The sequence below is a fragment of the Euleptes europaea genome, chromosome 4, assembly GCF_029931775.1.
Source record: "Euleptes europaea isolate rEulEur1 chromosome 4, rEulEur1.hap1, whole genome shotgun sequence".
Lineage (NCBI taxonomy): Eukaryota > Metazoa > Chordata > Lepidosauria > Squamata > Sphaerodactylidae > Euleptes > Euleptes europaea.
In genome coordinates, this window is record NC_079315.1 from 36480418 (window position 1) to 36498916 (window position 18499).

At 42.2% G+C, this 18499-nt stretch overlaps 1 protein-coding gene across 4 annotated transcripts in view; it reads left to right on the forward strand.

Annotated features, from left to right (window-relative positions):
- The window catches only part of MLLT3 (MLLT3 super elongation complex subunit), a 155298-nt gene extending 152535 nt beyond the window's left edge, over window positions 1-2763 (forward strand). For all 4 annotated transcript variants that reach the window (XM_056848670.1, XM_056848673.1, XM_056848669.1 and 1 more), the window contains one exon: window positions 2138-2763. In XM_056848670.1, coding sequence (XP_056704648.1) covers window positions 2138-2269 — 132 coding nt within the window. In that variant the 3' untranslated portion in view covers window positions 2270-2763. The remainder of the gene's footprint in view (window positions 1-2137) is intronic.
- Window positions 2764-18499: the final 15736 nt, after the last annotated feature.

Sequence of the window (18499 nt, forward strand, 5' to 3'; positions counted from 1 at the left end):
AGCTGTAATTGAATTGTAGATTAAAAATTACAGTGAGGGGAAAAAGTATTTGATTTATGCTAAATTTGCCCGTTTGCCCTCTGACGAAGAAATGACCAGTCCATAATTTTAATGGTAGGTTTATTGTAGCTGTGAGAGACAGAATAACAACAGGAAAACCCCCAGAAACCCAGAAGACAAAAGTCAGAGATTGATGTGCATTATAATGAGTGAAATAAGTATTTGATCCCCTATCAACCAGCCAGGTTAGGGTTAGGGTTCTGCTGTTGACAGAAGCAATCAATCCATCAGATTCCAAACTAGCCACCATGACCAAGACCAAAGAGCTGTCCAAGGATGTCAGGGACAAGATTGTAGACCTGCACAAGGCTGGACTGGGCTACAAGACTATTGCCAAGCAGCTTGGTGAGAAGGTGACAACCTAACCCTAACTGTCAACCTCCCTCGGTCTGGGGCTCCATGTAGGATCTCTTCTCGTGGAGTTGCAATGATCATGAGAACGGTGATGAAGCAGCCCAGAACTACACAGGGGGAACTTGTCAATGATCTCAGGGCAGCTGGGACCATAGTCACCATGAAAACAGTTGGTAACACACTACGCCGTGAATGACTGAGATCTTGCAGAGCCCGCAAGGTCCCCTTGCTCAAGACAGCACATGTACAGGCCCGTCTGCAGTTTGCCAATGCACATCTGAATGACCCAGGGGAGAACTGGGTGAAAGTGTTGTGGTCAGATGAGACCAAAATCGAGCTCTTTGGCATCAACTCAACTCGCCGTGTTTGGAGGAGGAGGAATGCTGCCTACGACCCCAAGAACACCATCCCCACCGTCAAACATGGAGGGGGACATATGCTTTGGGGGTGTTTTTCTACTATGGGGACAGGACACCTTCACCGCATCGAAGGGACGATGGACGGGACCATGTATCGTCAAATCTTGGGTGAGCACCTCCTTCCCTCAGCCAGGGCATTGAAAATGGGTCGAGGATGGGTATTCCAGCATGACAATGACCCAAAACACACAGCCAAGGCAGCAAAGGAGTGGCTCAAGAAGAAGCACATTAGGGTCCTGGAGTGGCCTAGCCAGTCTCCAGACCTTAATCCCATCGAAAATCTGTGGAGGGAGCTGAAGGTTCGAGTAGCTACACATCAGCCTCGAAATCTTACTGACTTGGAGAGGATCTGCAAAGAGGAGTGGGACAAAATACCTCCTGAGATGTGTGCAAACCTGGTGGCCACCTACGGGAAACGTCTGACCTCTGTAATTGCCAACAAGGGTTTTGCCACCAAGTACTAAGTCATCTTTTGCAAAGGGATCAAATACTTATTTCACTCATTATAATGCAATCTCTGACTTTTGTCTTCTGGGTTTCTGGGGGTTTTCCTGTTGTTATTCTGTCTCTCACAGCTACAATAGACCTACCATTAAAATTATGGACTGGTCATTTCTTCGTCAGAGGGTAAACGGGCAGGGGATCAAATACTTTTTTCCCTCACTGTACCATTTGAAGCAAAACAATATATGCACATTGTTGTTGTTTTTTGAAGACTGAATGGGCACAGTTCAGTTCAGAGGAAAAGATTTCTGCTTAAAGCTGAAACCAAAACCAGGATTCATTTACTGAGAGGGAACGAGTATCTATTACAGCATTTCATGTCAGGCAGTGATGGCTGCGAATTGTTTTAAGTGGACTTGTAAAGATATTTGTTTGAGATCCTGGAGAGTGCTAGTTGGACTAGACCATTAGACTATGTGGCCATATCAGCATTCTGTTTGAATTGACAATCTACTTTTAAATGAGATTACAGGCAGGAAAAATCTTATGCAAATTAAGATTTTGAATTAGTGATTAGGTCCAGAAAGGTTTAGGGCTTTTGCCCTTCAAGTTCCCACCAGAATAAGACAGCCTTTACCTTCTGCCTTCATTCTGAAGCCTGGTAGACTTCACTTGATAAGGGAGAATAAGGTGCCACAATCAAAAGGGGGGTCCCCCTTTCACCTTCAAAGATATGGTGGCATCTAGAGCTAGGCCTTCTCAGACCATGGCATCAGTGAGCAGGTTCACATTGTATATTCCGTGGAAGAGAGAATCAGAATTTAAATTGTAACATATTCTCTTTGTTTTTTACATGACAGATTGTAAACCTCATAGAAGAAACAGGACATTTTCATATCACAAACACAACCTTTGACTTTGACCTTTGTTCACTGGACAAAACTACAGTTAGAAAATTACAGAGTTACCTGGAAACATCTGGGGCATCCTGAGGACACAACTTGTGGCTGCGTCAAAATACTGTGATCTTTTTCTTTTTAAAAAAAGAAATAAAACATTCAGAGTGATGCAACCAAAATGGCAAAAAAAGTCAGCCAACTCTCTTCAGCTTTATTTTTTGTTAAAGCCAGTCATCATCTCTTAATAAAGGAGAAGAAAAGTGACAAGCCTCAGAGGATTGCTCTTCTCACCAAGGAAATGCTCTGGAAGAGTTAGCCTGGATAGCCTTGAAAAAAAAAAACACTTAATGAATGTGTTATGGTATCATGTATCTCTCTCTGTGGTTTTCCAGGCCACAAGACGAATGCATGTTCAACACACTGCCTTATTACATAACTGATCTATTTATTATTGCATACCTATATTCTAAAGTCCTTGAGGGAATGACACTACCAGATGTTACAAGTTCTCGTGCACCGCTTACGATCCTTTGATGCAGAGCCACCACCGTCACAAGCCTTCTGACCTTACTCTCCTTTCAATGCCACTTTTTCCTGACCCTTTTACTATTCACTTAAAAAAAACCAAGCAAAAATAACTACTGTCTTGTTTTCCCACTTCCACAGTCACCAGAAACAAGAATACAGACTGAGGAAGCGGGGCCAAAAGCGGCCCAATTTTCTTTCTCTCGTATTTTATTATGTTCCGTCTGCTGCAGCCGAATGGGTCCCCAGGCTGTAATCATGTATTGATCATGGACCAATTGATCATGGTAGAAAATGCACCAAATAGGATCATGACTTGCTTTTCTAGCCTTAGTCAATAAACCATTAGGACATTTTATTAAAGAGAAGTGTTACTGACTGCTATCCTGAACTCAACATTGTATTTGCCATCAACATCTTTGTGTCTGTTTTTTTTTTCTTTTTTAATGTTACATTAGATATCTATAGAAGTGAAGGCACTCAAGAGGACTGTTATTAAAACAGGAACACCTGTCCAGTTTTCTGTGGGGTTGTTGTAGAAAGCCCTTAATTTGGAGGCATTTATTGCTAAGCATTCCAGCACTCAGCTGCCTGGAATATGCAGTCCAAACTCTTGTTACAAAGGGGTGGGGGCATATATTTTTTCTTTAATCCTACAACATATGGTCTATTTAGATTTTGAGTCCAGCTCTTTTCTATCTGCTAAATGCAAAATCCCCCCCCCCCCATTTAAACTGTTGTCAAACAACAACATTGGGAAACGGCTTCCAGTTTTCAGCACTTGTTTGGTACCCTATATGCTTCTACAGAAGGGTTGTCACCCAATAAAAGACATTAGTCGATTAATTTATTACTCTTAATAGATTAATCAAATAAAACTACATAACTTTGCATGTGAATAAATAATAGTTCTAAAGTCAAAAAAGCCTGCTTTGTTTTTAGCTGGTGCAAGCATATATCACCACAAGCAACTCCTTAGAAGAAATATTCCCTCTCATGTGAGAGAAGACAATACCTGTTCTAGGGCAACACCTTCCATCTGTGGTTTTTTGGGTAACTATGTTAAACATGATTTAATTGTTATAAATATGCTGTCCCTTTAATTGAGGGCACTTTTAAAAATCAACTTAAAGGAGTTTAATTGGTTAATTTAACCAAGCAATTAAACTCGGCAGCCCCAATTTCCAGAAGTATTTCTTTTCAATTAAAATGAGACACAAATATGTTTATTAAAGCAAGTTAGAAACCCTTTTCTAAGTTTCCCTTCCTAGATGCTATTAATTCTTTTAGCTGAATGAAAGATGCTTAAGAAATACTTGGGTCCGCTGAACCAGCCTTAAGGCAAGTCTGTGTTGGAGAGGCCAGTATATTTCCAGTCTGCTTCCTTGCCAGATGTCCTCTGTGGCTACAGAGTCAATCTACAGTAACATTTGAGAGTTTATTTTTATTCCGTGCACATGTTTTTGTGCAGTTGCATAGTACTAGGTTCCAACTAGGGGGTGTTTCTTCATAATCAAATGGGAATTCTTAACACTGTTTCTTTAAGTCCAAAGAAATGATTTCTTTTCGTTTGTGTGTGTGTGTGTGTGTGTGTTTGTTTTTAAATTAAAATGTTATTTGACCATAATCTATGGAAAGTCTTTCTCAGGCTTCCGAAAGAACAAGTGTACTTTTCTTCAGTAATGTTATGACTCTTATTGATGATTGGCATGAAACATACTTGAAGCGTTATGTTCTTTTTAAGTCCACATGTTAATTAATGTGCAATTGTTAGGTGGGAGGGAAACGGGTGGGAGGTTTTTGAAATCTCTTGACATCAAGCATATGATGTGATGTTGAAGTGTGCAGGGGGATGTTTGGGTTTTTTACATTTTTGTCAACATTTTTTATATGAAACATTTGAAAATCTAAAGGCTAATTTTCACTTTTTTAATAGCACACAGTTGACATGTTTCATTTCAGTTCAATGCAAAATGTGTACTTTTGGGGGATCCATTTTTTACTTTTCTAACTAAATTTTGTGGCAAAAACTCTAAAGAGGGTGTTGGAAGGAGCACAGCCCCACTTAACTTTTTAATAGATACTGGAAAGTCCCTGTTGATTTTTTTTTTAATTTTGTGTTTTTAACTGATAAAATAAGTCCTTGGAGCTGCAAAAAATAGTAGCTGATGTACAGAATTTGTGGGGGTGGAGGGGTTAACTATGTAAAGGGAAGATTACTGCAGTTACAGTAGACTCTTAACTCTGACTTGCATGTAGCTCATCAGTCATCCTTATAAACATGTTAGTTCTCTAGATGGATGAGCCTGAGGATGGAATAAACACATTTCAGCTGCATTTGTATGTGTTGAAAGTGAAGGGTGTTTTCCACAAAATTCTGGTAGAATAAGAGCTGGTAAGTGGTGTCCTTTTTAAAAAACAAAAACAAAAAAACCTTAGTTATTTTGTATGCTGAAACAAAATAAATCATTTTTCAATTAATTCCATATAGTCATATTTCTCTGCCATAGAAACCAGTCTCTAGACTGCATGAAGGAGGGTTTTGTTGGTGTGTGTGTGGACTCGTTAAAACATTACAGCATGCATGCCTAACCTTTGCGTCAGTTACATTATCCTTTCAGCAAATGAACAGTGTATTGTCTGAATAGGAGCTTAGCCTTAGAAATGTCCATTTAGTGCCAGAGCTCACATCTGGGACCTGTGATGATACAAAACTGGGTATGTTGAAGCATATGCAGAGTACCACAGTCCCTTGCCATATATCTGGAATTAATAAGCAGCGTTTTCAAGTCCAAGGGCGTGTGTATCTCTCTGTGTGTTCCCTCCCCTTCAAATTAACCACTTTGAAAGATTCAGTCATTCAGGATTTTATACAATGCTAATCTGGAGTTTAGAATGGAATCAGACACAGGATTCATCATAAAAATCTGAACCACTGAAAAATGGATGTGGTTAGTGCGATGCCATAAGGTACAACTTGGGTATGCCAGTATTTGAGCTTTTTTAAAAGGTTTGGATCACATTAGACATTATTTGAAAAGGCAACTGCCAATGATACTGGCAGCTAAATGGCTAGCTTCTCCTCCCATGCCCCAACACTGTGTCCTGACATCACAATATTCTGTGACTCCTAGCGATAGCCAAAGTGGAACAGAAGTACAAAAACACAGAACGCAATGTTGTCAGCACACAGGGTACTAGAAGTTGTGGTAAGGAAGGGGGAGAGTCAAATGCATACTTGTTTGTAACAATGAACTTAAAGTATCGTTCAGTTTAGCCCTTCCAGCACATACCAAGACATACTACTATAGTTTAAAATAATCTATCTTTAAACATTTATCTGAACAGAGAAGAAATTATGGGTGCAGCCTAGAGAACATTGTAATGTTTACATGTCACTGAAAACTGAGCATAGTTGTAGAGAAACTCAGCTCATGTAGTTGCATTTTATAAATCTTTTGATTTGCATAATTTATTGAGTTGTGTTTTCATGGCTTGGTGCTTTTTCTTCTATCTGCTTCCTTGTAATTATTAATAGTGTTTGTTTCAGCAAATTTGTTTTCACCTGATCTTCCTCTATACATAACAGCTGACTGCCTTCCATGCTTCTTGATGTAGGCTTCTGATTATTGTTCTTGACTCAGTCACTTTTGACCACTCCATTTGTTCTAAGTGTGGAAGATATGGAGATACACATTCAAAATAGAACAGAGCATCTACTGTCTATAATATAAATATGTACGTTGGCACTTAGGTTGCATTACACAGTAATGAAACGTATTGCTGGAAGTGATGACAGACCCTTAACCATAGGAAGAGCTTTGAAAACAAGCTGCCTGCAAGAACAGCCAAAACATCACAAAGTGCAAAATGCTTTCCTTGTCTGAACCCTTAATTACTACATAGCGGGGACACAATGGTCTTTATTCTAAATATTAAAGCTTACTTCCTAGCATAAGTTGTGGCATTTTTCCAGGAAATGGAGCTGCAATTTGTAAGTACCACTACTGCATCAAATGGAACAAAGAATAAAGAAAGTCAACTTTATATTCTTTAAACGCCTGTACATCAAGGAGATTTCCCCCCAAGAATACCTCTGGGAATTAGTGCTAACAAATATAAATCAAAGCAAACTTAAATTCATATTTGCAGACGTGTCAGAGGCATGTAGGGATACCAACCCCCAGAGGGGCCAGGAATTCTCCCAGAATTACAACTGTTCTCCAAACTAGAGATCAGTTCCACTGGATGAAATGGAACTTTGCAGGGAGGACTCTGTGGTATTACGCATCCCCGTGAATCTTCCCAGGCCCTCCTCTGAAATCTCAAGGATTTTCCCAACTGGAGTTGGCAACCCTATAGTCATATCTGTATCAGGCTATGTGAATGCAGAAAAACGCTAGATTCTGAGGTACTAGAATGGCTTTGTATGGCAGATGGAATCATGTTTTGAATGCTCTCTTCTATCAGTAAAGCCTTACAAACAAAAAGTGAACACAGCAGAGAGAGGGCAGGGCTTGCTTCCACCATACGTTAGTTCCCTTCTTATGGGGATGTTTTTGCCCTAAGTAGCATTCAAAAACATTAAAAAAAAACACCACCATGTAGGCTAAAGTGGTTCTGTCTGTTCTACCATCTCCAGACTCTACTATTCATGATTTCAAATTACTAGGCCCCAGATTAGATTGTTCATCATTCACCCTACTGGAGAGGTGTAAGTTCTGTGTGGGAGTTTCGAGGATCTCTAGCAGCACTTTTAAATGAAGATCCCAGCGTTCTTTGGGGAAAGCCGTGGCAGTTAAATCAGTATAATCCAGGTTTGTATAGTAGATATTTCCAGTATTTAACTATCACAATCATAAGACAGAAATTCCTGTAAGAAAAAAATCCCTACGTAGAACTACGTAGTACATGTATAAAGAATGCTGCTGATCAGAAATAAAGCACAGTAATTTGGGATGCCTGAGTTTGAATCGCTGAAGAATCAAATCCTCGCCTTTCTAAAACCAATTTGGACTTTGTTTATTACAATGATTTGTAATGAGCAAATCCAATTCAAGCATAATTCAAATACCACTCTGTCCATCCCAACTAATAATGTAATGTTTGAACCGCTAACAACATCAGATCCATGCACTGAAGGAAATGATGGCGCACACAGATCTGACACTAGATGTGAACTGTGTCAGCAAATTTAATTTGACTTAGCCAGGTTACAGAAACATGAATTATCCTGAGAATGAAGGGAGTACCAGAGATTTGAGCTGTGAACATCCATTTTATAAATCCAAGAGACTGATAAATGGGTGTAAGCTGTAAACGTGCAGTTGTACAAAACAGAAGGGATTTGTTTTGATTTTGTCTTTCAAATGTTTTATGCTCTTTCCTCTTTCTTGACGTTGAACATGTAACTGAAAAAAATGGATGCGTTTGCCTTTCTTTTTGGTCTTGAATGGATTACATACCATGCTCCCTTATGCTCTGTGCTTTAATGTGTTTTGTAAAAAACGGTTCTTTTTTCTTAATGCCCTATATCTCCCATGACAACTTTTATTACTTCTTGGCAAGAATATAACTCAGGGACTCGACTGTAAAGTTGTCAACTACATGTTTCTAATAATATGTCGGCAGAAAGCAAGGTTTTGATTGAAAGAAAGTTGTCACTGTGCTTCTTTCCCTTTTAATTATATTCCCTTAAATGAAAGAAAAGGCTGTATATATACATACTATTAAGAAATTGGGAGGGGGGGAGAGAGAAATCAAAAGAGAGAAGAAAAGAGAAAACAAAGGAGTTGTGCTAAAAGCCAGGCTGTCCCAGTAATAAGGTTGTAATGCTGATATTGATTTGGGCACACTGCAGACATTCCTAGCCCATGTGGTTTGTGTATTCCTGGCTGAGTGGGTGGTCTGCAGTGGGTGCAGAGGGGGTGAGGGTAAAATGCAGTCAGACCGCTTGGTTGCAGAGCACGGAGGGGGAAACTGCTATTGTCTGAAGCACCTCCAGGATAATTTTACTTATGTGCAAGAGGCTGAGCCTTCAGTAGTCTATTTAAATATTCGAGCCTCTTTAATTCTGCACTTTGCTAAGCTGCGTGGCAGGGATTTTATGCATGATGGTTAATTTATTTGGGGCTGTGTATTAGGGGGTTTTCCTTGTTGCTGGAGACTGGGAAATGAGAGAGAGTATCTTTTTAAAAAAAGCAATGTCTATTCATTGTGTCCAGTTTATCTTCTCTGTCTGCAAAGTAATCTCCCATCAAAGCGCTTTTAAAAGTGCTACTTTGTATGGGGGGGGGGAACCTGTTTCAAGTTCATTCGTCATTATCCAGAGCTTAATTTCAACCGGAGCCTGTGGAAGTGTGTGCCTAAAGCTGTGTAAATGCCACACAAGATGGCCATCTGCATCAATCTCAGACCAGAGAGTTTTCTGTTTATGGGTTGCTTCTAATGTAGGTTTCCTAAATGCTGGAATAATTGCAAGTAAGGATATACATTTGGGAAATGTGGCCAGGAGATCTGGAGAGGATGGGAGTGATGAGCCACGGCTGTCCTATTCTTGAAGTCTGTGCATTTTTCAAGCAAAAAGAGTTCTTGCATTTGGGGAATCATTTGGATTTGGAAGTGACCCATGTCAGATAGAATGGGAAAGCCACTTTGGTGACAAAAGCACAGTATCCCACCTTCGTGTAGGTGATAATGTTGTTCTCATCTGCTGCAGCAGGGATATTAGATGTATGCTTCTGCATAGGAGTCATGCACTGAGAACATACAGCCATCCAAAGGGCTTTTCATGATAACAAGAGACTCAAACATTGATGGGTGGAGGGAGAAAACTGTGATACTTGTCAGTAATTACATTGCAGACAATATCCAGCCAGTGGCCACAATTCTGCCAAGACTTGCACACTCCTAGGCCAGTTTTGCTACTGAAACCTGCATTGGCTGGGAAAGTATCCTGTTTTCCTAAATTCCCACATTTGTACTGAGCACTTGGGAAATGCACTATTCTGTGGCATATTGGAAAGATCCAGTAGTGCACGGTGAGTCAAGGTGGGTGATCTGAAAGGCAAAATCAGAATTGCAGATCAAGAGGTAAACTAAGGTCTGAATAAACCGAAAACAGGCACATGGGTATGAAGGTAATCAGGTTGTGGGGAAGGATTCAGTGCAGGGAAGAGCCAGTAATCCAGTGAGCTCATCAGAGGGCCTGCATTACAGCTCCATCCCTGGAAGGTCCCATTTTCTGGTCCATTCTCCACCACTGGTCCTAGCACATCTTTAAAACAGAACTGCTACTTTTTGGCAAAAAGGTATCGACTGTATTCAACAAATAGGAAACAAATGCTCATTTACTGTGCCAAAAGCTGTTTATGTTGAAAGGTCCTCAGACTAAACAGAATATGTGGTTCCAGACATTTCCATGAGATTGTAAAAGTTACACAGAGTGGAAATAGATACCTTCAGGTGTCTGTTTTATGTAAATATTTAATGTCAAAGTGACATTTTTGGTGTGTTGAGAAACTAATGTGCAAGAGCTGAAGTTCCCTGGTTGTGTGAGAAAGCTGCTTCATTCTGGTGACTTGCCCTTTTTGATTAGCCAGCAGTAAGGGAAGATGTAACAGCATCCAAGAAGCAGCCACACCTCTTGTTGATAGAATCATAGAGTTGGAAGGGGCCATACAGGCCACTAAGGCTTAACATGTGGAAAGGTCTGGAAATCCAGGTTTTAGGTTTGGGTTGTGCTAGGCTATTTTCCATTTCATGTCAGTGTTTGTCAAACTCTTTTGGTGAATCAGAGCCACAGCATGCCTTTACTCTTGGGTTCTGGTGGAGATATATTCACCTTAAAAAAAAATCACAACAATGGTTTGGCCTAGTTGGTTATCTTCTTTATTTATTTATTCAATTTCTAGCCCGCCCTTCCCAGCCAAAGTCAGGATATAAAACCATATATCAAAGTAGAATTATCATTAAACTATTTAAACAATAAAATGCTACTTGCAACATAGACATGATGTGGAGAGGAAGTAGCTAATTGAAAGTTCCCACCATTGAAGCTATGGGGGATTTTTTGTGAAGCTCCTGGGGGCATTTTTGGAGGTAGAGTTCCCAAATGTTGAGGGTAGCTTGAAGGGACTCTCCTTGCACGAATACCAAAGTTTGGTGAAGATTGGGTCAGGGAGTCCTCCATAGAAAAGCATAAGCATCTAGGCAAGGATCAGAGAATCTGACTAGCTTCTGTATGGAGGGGGGCGACCCCTTCCAGACCCCATAACTTCAGATCCCCTGATCCAAACTTCGCCAAACTTGGTAGTTCTTGCAAGGAGAATCCCTTGCAGCTGTGCTGTGAATTTGGGGGCTCTACCTGCAAAAATGCCCCCCAGGAACAGCAAAAAGACCCCATGGGCTTCAACGGGCCACATTTTTTCAATAAACCTGAAAAAAGCCGAAGTCCCATATTTACCAGTATTATTTCGGGTTTCCCGAAAAAAATCAGGCCCAATAAACCCAAACCCGAAATTTACCGGGTTTTTTTTTTTTTTTTGCACAGCCCTATTTCAGATCTTACACAGCAAAAGGAGGGTGGTAGGGAGGCCAGTACTGATGACACCTGTGCTCTGCCCTCAGTTGTCAGCCTGCTGGAAAAGCTCTGTTTTTCAGGCCCTGTGGAACTCTTTAATGTCCTGCAGGGCCCTGATGTTATCAGGAAGAGCATTCCACCAGGCTGGAGCCAGGGCTGAAAAACCCCTGGCTGTTGTTGAGAACAGCTGCACACTCTTAGGGCCAGGGACCACCAGCAAATTATTATCACAAGATTGTAGAAATCTTTGGGGGGGTATACCGGGAGAGGCAGCCCCAAAGATACAAGGGTCCCACACTGTGTAAGGCTTTAAAGGTCAAAACCAGCACCTTGAACTTGATCCAATACTCCAGCTGGACCCAGTGCAGTTGGTGAGGCACTGGCTGTATGTGTTCTTGAAGCGAGGCTCCCATAAGGAGCCTCGCCACTGCATTCTGTACCAGCTGGAGCTGCCGGATCAGTCTCAGGGGGCAGCCCTATGTAGAGAGAGTTACAGTAATCCAGCCTAGAGGTGACTATCGCATTGATCTCCATAGCTACGTCAGGGCGGGAGAGACGGCACCAGCTGCCGGGCCTGGCAGAGATAGAAAAAAGCCACCTTGACCGCAGCTGTGACCTGAGCTTCCCTAGGCAGGGAGGCATCTAGGATCACACTCACTCTTGACAGCAAGTGCAGATGTTAATTGCAATCTGACAGGAGTCAGGAGCCGGCACCCCGTTTCCAAGCCACCCTGACCTAGCCATAGGACCTCTGTCTTTTCTGGATTCAGCTACAGCCGGTTTTTTCTCAACCATCCAGTCACGGCATCCAAGCACCTGGCCAGTGCATCTGGGGCAGAGTCCGGATGGCCATCCATCAACAGGTAAAGCTGAGTGTCATCAGCGTACTGATGGCACCCCAACCCAAAACTCCAGACAAGCTGGGCAAGGGGCATATATAGACGTTAACATGGGGGAGAGGATTGCTCCCTGTGGCACCCCACACACCAAAGGATACCACAGTGAAACCTCCTCTCTAAGCACCACCCTTTGTCTTGACCTTGTAAGGAGCACAACCATTGATGGGCTATGCCCCGAATCCTAATGTCGGCGAGACGATGTTGTTGCTCAAGAATGCGTGTGTGCTTGTTGAGACCACTTAACTTATTTATTTTATTATTATATTTATATCCCACCCTCCCCCCACCAAAGCAGTCTGGTGAATAATTGTTGATAGTCTATTCTAGAGCTCTATGTGCTCTCCTTTGTGTACTTGGCATTCCCAAGGAGTGTAGGCTTCCTATTTTACTCTGGGGGATAAGATAGATTTATGGAGAATGGATCCTTTAATGGCTACTAGCCATGTTAACTGAAAGGAACCTCCACCCTCAGAGACAGTTAATCTCTGAATACCAGTGCTCGGTAGGGTTGCAATCCTTCAGGTGGGGCCTGGAATTCTTGAACTACAACTGATCTCCAGACTAAAGAGATCAGTTCCCCTGGAGAAAATGTCATCTTTAGAAGGTGTAATATCCCTGCTGATATCCCTCCTTTCCCCAGGCTCCACCCCCAAATACCCAGGGATTTCCCAAGCCAGAGCTGGCAACCCTAGTCCTAGAACACAATATCGGGAAGGCTTTGGGCTTTATGTTTTGCAACTGGTTGGCCACTGTGTGAAACAGGATACTGGACTAGATGGAACCCTGGTCCAATCTGGCAGAGCTCTTATGTTCTTACAGAGCTGAGACCACCTGCATGCAAGCATACATTGCAGTGTTGGCCTCTGTATTGTGGCTAGTAGTGAAGTATTTGCAGGAACTCAACACAGGAAACCAGAATTTGCATGGGTTCAATGCTGACTGGGCAAGTATAATTGTGAAGCAGTTGTATATGAACAAGTAAACTTGGATCCCCATTTTTCCTATACATGTCAGTTTAGCAGATAAATGATGAAATTCCATGGTGGAGGGGAGAACAGGCCAAGATGGATATCTGAGCTCTCTGCTTCCTTTAGGCAGGCAACAATCCCCCCCTTTTATTGTGAAGTAGCGTAGTCCATCCTAACATCTCATTCAATTACATGTGCAGAGATCCAACCTCAGGCTACCCCTCTCAAGAGAGTACCTTTCCCACTTCACTTCTTCTCAATGCTGAGCATATTCCTATTGTTTGATACACAGAAGCAGTTCAGAGCCAGGATCTTAGTGACACAGAAGCAAGGGAAATAAGCATCTCACATCTGGTGTATTCTGTTTCCCTTATAGGAGTGCTGTAGTGGCCCCTGCTTGCCACAGAGAAATTTTAATGTGATGTAGACTGTGCAACAATGGCAACAATTTCCACGATCAATACTTAATTCCAACTTCCACAATAATGGCAATCACTTTGTTGTATCCCTGTTTACACTTTCTCATGCAATTTTGGGTACAAGAGTTGGAGGTGGGAGGGTCGTTGCCATAGGCAGATGGGGGAGAAACAGCCCTGAAAAGGGGGCCCACATCCCCAGGGCCCACATCCCCAGGGCCCACATCCCCAGCTTACTTTTGCTCTGGCCCCATCCCCCAAAGAAGGGAGGGAGAACCTGCCCAGTCAGCTCCAAGCAGGGTTGTCTGGCCAAGCTGAGTGGCCAAGTAGGGCGAAGTCAGGCCCATCCCTTCCCTTGCTGCGATGAGGCCAGGCTTGGTGGGCACATCCCCACATCTCCAGCTTGAGCCCACCTCTCTCTGGGTAAGGGCGGCCCTCCAGTTTGGGTGGTCCCAGTTGAGGGACTGCCCCCCCAGGCCATTGGTTCACTGGTGGCCTTAATGGCCAGTCTGTCCTTGGCCATTGCTGTGTGTGCGGGAGGGTGTGGGAGTGTTCTCTAACCTATGGCATTCACAATAGATGTGAATGTGTGTGTAAAAAAGTGCTGTCAAGTTGCAACCAACTAATGGCAACCCTAGCAAGGGACTTTCAAGGCAAGTGAGAAGCAGAGGTAGTTGGCCATTGCCTTCCTCTGCAGAGTCTTCCTTGGAGGTCTCCTTCCAGGTACTGACCCTGCTTAGCTTCCAAGACCTGACAAGATTGGGCTATGTACCATGCTGCCCTCCCTCCCACCCACCCTCATCACATGGCCCTGTTCAATTCCCCCCTCGCTTCAGTAGGAATGATAGGAACCAAGTGTGCAATGTGTGAAGCCAGTGAGAGAGACAATAGAAATGTGTGTTTAAAAATTATAATTGGAACATTAACTATAACTGAAGCTTGAGATTATGCTTCAGGCATCTCTTATTTTTAAAATCACTTAACCATGTTAAGAATGTAAGTATTTCAGCTTTTATATAAGTAAATGCACATGATGAAACCACAAATGCTTCCCCATGCTTGGTTTGGAATCTGAAAAATGAGTTTAGTTTTTAATTTGCCTTTCAAACAATTAAGTTTAATATTGTAAGTCAATTCTTGTAGTTTGCTACATTTTAATCCTCTTTGTCACTTCCCTAGTTTTTTCTCATTACTGCTTTTTCATTTCTGAAACAAAATTTGAGGTATAGGAGAAGGAATATGGACAAAGACCTCTCTAAAATTTGCCTCTTAGTTTTCCTGTAGCTTTGGATTAAGTGCCGTGCAAAACCTTCTCAGTTTCTATGCCTGTCAGCAAAAAAAAATTGCCTATTGGAGAAGACCTAAGGTTCATGTGGTCTTCCAGCAGCAGCCAACCAGTGAATACCACAAACAGGGCAGGAAAGGAACTGGAGGTATGCTGTGTCTGAACATGTGTCATGACCAATAATAGTGAATAACCCAGTATTCCTATCTGCACCCCCAAAGTGGCTTGCAATATAAATTTAATTGAAATATAATTGCACACAAAAAATTAACCGAGGATCAGAATAGCAGCCAAATAAATATTTGGTAATCTTTCTTAACCTGTACCAACCCCACCCCCCCAAAAAAAGAACATAAAAGTTGTTACTTGCCTTCTGAAAATCTGACTGGCAGGGCTCCTTGGGGAGAGAATTTCCCTGAATGAGCATCCCAGTGTAGGCTGGTGGCATATAAATGTCTGAAATGAACAAAGCTTGCTTTTAGAGGTTATGGACTCTTTATGGGAGTCCCCCAGCTGATGACCTGAGCCAGGTTGTTGAGGGAGAGTGCATAGTTCTTACAGAGGATGGCATTCCCTAAGATGTCCAGATTCCAAGGTATTGCCCTTGAAGAACACATTAATGAATTGAACAATATGTTTAGGCTGTTTGCCTACATCTTGAAGCCCTCCCTCTCACCCCTAATATGCAAGTACTCTATTTACTCAGTGGTGAGGGAAATGCACTCTGAACCTGCTCAGGGGGACTTTTTCCTCTTAAACCCTTGTGACTCCCAAGTATCCCTGACACTCAGGGATTAATACATACAGAGTTTTTGCATTTCCCTGAAGACAAAGTAGGCACCTGTTTCCTATCTACTGCAGCCTCCATGGTTGCTAATCAAATAACAAAACAGAGGTGTGAAGGGAGTATAATGGGGTGGTGTCTGGGCTGGCCCACTTGTTTGCACACATTTCTCAAAGGGGGGGGGCCTTCATAAACCAGTTGCTGAACAAGTACAAGCATACTTTCCACTGACTGAAACTGTGGGGAAAGCAGGTTTATAGTAAATTTTTCACCTCATCAGCTGACTTTTCATACAGTCATATGCTTACAGAAGTTGTAGTAAACCATCATCTGCAGCCACATTTGATTATGAAAATATTTTAAAATAGCCAGTTTCTGCTTGGACTTAAATTCTCATCTGCTTTTAAGATACAGCTTCATAAGCTAATGTACACATTTGGAGTACAACTTATTCCAGCCACCAAACTTGCTCATCCACTAAGCTGAGGATGCAACTGCCTACTTTAGCTTTTGCTGATATTGGCTTGGTGGTTCTCTGATGAGAGAAAACAGTCAATGTTGGCTTGCTTATTTATGTGTCTACAGCATTTATAATCTGCCTTTCTCAAGAGGACTCAAGGCATGAAAGCTATGCAGTGTTATCAGAGCCACTCTGCATTAACAGTGACTTTCCTTCCTCCCCTTCTGCTGCAGTCTTCAGTTCCCCCCAAACAAGTTTGTCAGCCTCCAGGCAGGGCTGCCCAGAATTACAGCTGATATCCAGACTACAGGGATCCATTCACCCGCAGACAATGGCTGCCTTGGAGGGCGGACTCTAGGGCATTATACCCTACCCTCCAAATCTCCAGGAATGTTCCAACCCAGAGTTGGCAACTGTACAAATTATGTGTCTTTGAGTACCAGGGGTTGCACTAATCCAAAGTGGGCTTCTGCAGTGAGCAGGGGGAACTGGTGAAAATTTCCCTCCCCCTCTTCCACAAGCAGAAGTGCCTACTGCAAGCAAGAAAAGCTGTTAGGATACAAGCCTATGTACTGAACAAAACAGAAATAAAGCAGTAAGTTTGAATATGAGAATTCAAAACTCACACCATTTTTGAATAGCTGACATCATTTCTGGTCTTGTGGAGCTGATGAAATTTACAGCTTTCTTGGCCTTCAAAATTAGGTTTGCCAAACTCCAGGTACTATCTGGAGATCTCCTGCTATTACAACTGATCTCCAGGCGATAGACATCACCTGAAGAAAATGGCCACTTTGGCAAATGGACTCTGTGGCATTTAAGTCCCTCCCCAAACCCTTCCCTCCTCAGGCTCAGCCCCAAAAACCTCCCACCAGTGGCAAAGAGGGACCTGGCAACCGTATCCAAAATGGAATCAGAAGGCTGACAACTGCAATTCCCATCAACGCTGGTAGGAAGTACTCATGCTGGAAAAGTTTGGGGAAAGTAATTTGCAAAGATACATCTTGGTTGTAGAATGTTTTCTTGTTTAGAGTCATTACTGTCATTCCCTTAGGAAAAACATGATTTTTTTTTTGCTTGGAAAGAGGAGGTCATCTGCTGGGAGAAGAGCAGATACCCAGACATGCATGTTTGTGTGCATGTATGCGTGAACCAATGCATTCTGCAAGGGTTCCTTTTGAACCTTTGCAAATGTCTGGCCAGCCTTTTGACCATTCAGGGACACTCACATTTTTTGATTGAGCATGTGACTTTGCTTATGAAAATCTACTGCTTCCGATGTCAGAACTTGAATTTTCTTTTTATGGACTTTTTATGTACTCTGATGAGAGTTCCATACAGAAATCTAAGGGTCTTGGTTAGGCTATCCAGTGAGTTGTATATTATTAGTTTCAGGTGGGTAGCCATGTTCGTCTGTAGTAGTAGAACAAAATTCAAGTCCAGTAGTACCTTAAAGACCAATCAAATGTTCTATGGTACAAGCTTTTGTAAGTCAAAGTTCTGATGAAGTAGTATACCCTGGAAATTTTTGTTGGCCTTTAAGGTACTACTACTCTCGAATTGTATTGTATATTGTTTGTGTCTTTTTGTTTTCAGCATTTCCTTCAGCACAAGTAAGAAAAGTGTGACAGGGTGTTTACAGTGGAATACAGAACAGCTGACTGTTGTTCTAGCCCACTGGAACAATAAGGCAAGACCCGATTAAGCTTTGTGTTCTAGACTTCGCAGGCTTGGAAATATCCCCAAATAAGTTTTAGATCTCTATTGGTTAGATTCAGCCATTCACCGAGGCATTGTCCCGTAGGGTGCCAGAACAGGCAGCAAGTGGTTGAGTGTTACCATTTGCAGCTGCCTCAGGTGCAGCCTTAGAAGACGAAGGGCCTCCTGCTATAAACCAAGATGGAAAAAACTTGTGCAGAAAACTTGGGTGGTTTTGCCATTTCAAGGAGGAAAGAATATGAAGTTACTATACAAATGTGTACAAAGCCTTCCTTGTTTGTATCCATTGTTATTTGCTATGAGAATCCTGCTACAATTCATTCCCATGAAGAAAATTGTGAGAGGGGAAATGTTTTTATTTAAATTATCTTCTGGATGGGCAGAAATAGGGCTGATTCATTCATACCTTTAAGTTCAGCTGAATGTGTAAACAGACTCTTAAAAAGTAATGTGTTTGAAGTGATATGAGGGGAAATGGCCATTCTGACTGGAATGGCCCACGGGTGTACTTCTTTCATTACTAACTTGGGTTGAATACCACATTCGACTTTGTGTCTTGACTCCCTCCACACACACACCCCGTCACAGCCTGCCTTCTAAAAAGCAGCACCGTTCCCCACTTGCAGCTTTCCTCTGGTGTTTCGTTCCTGCTTTTCCCTCAGTACGGGTCTTCACCATTGTCTCTA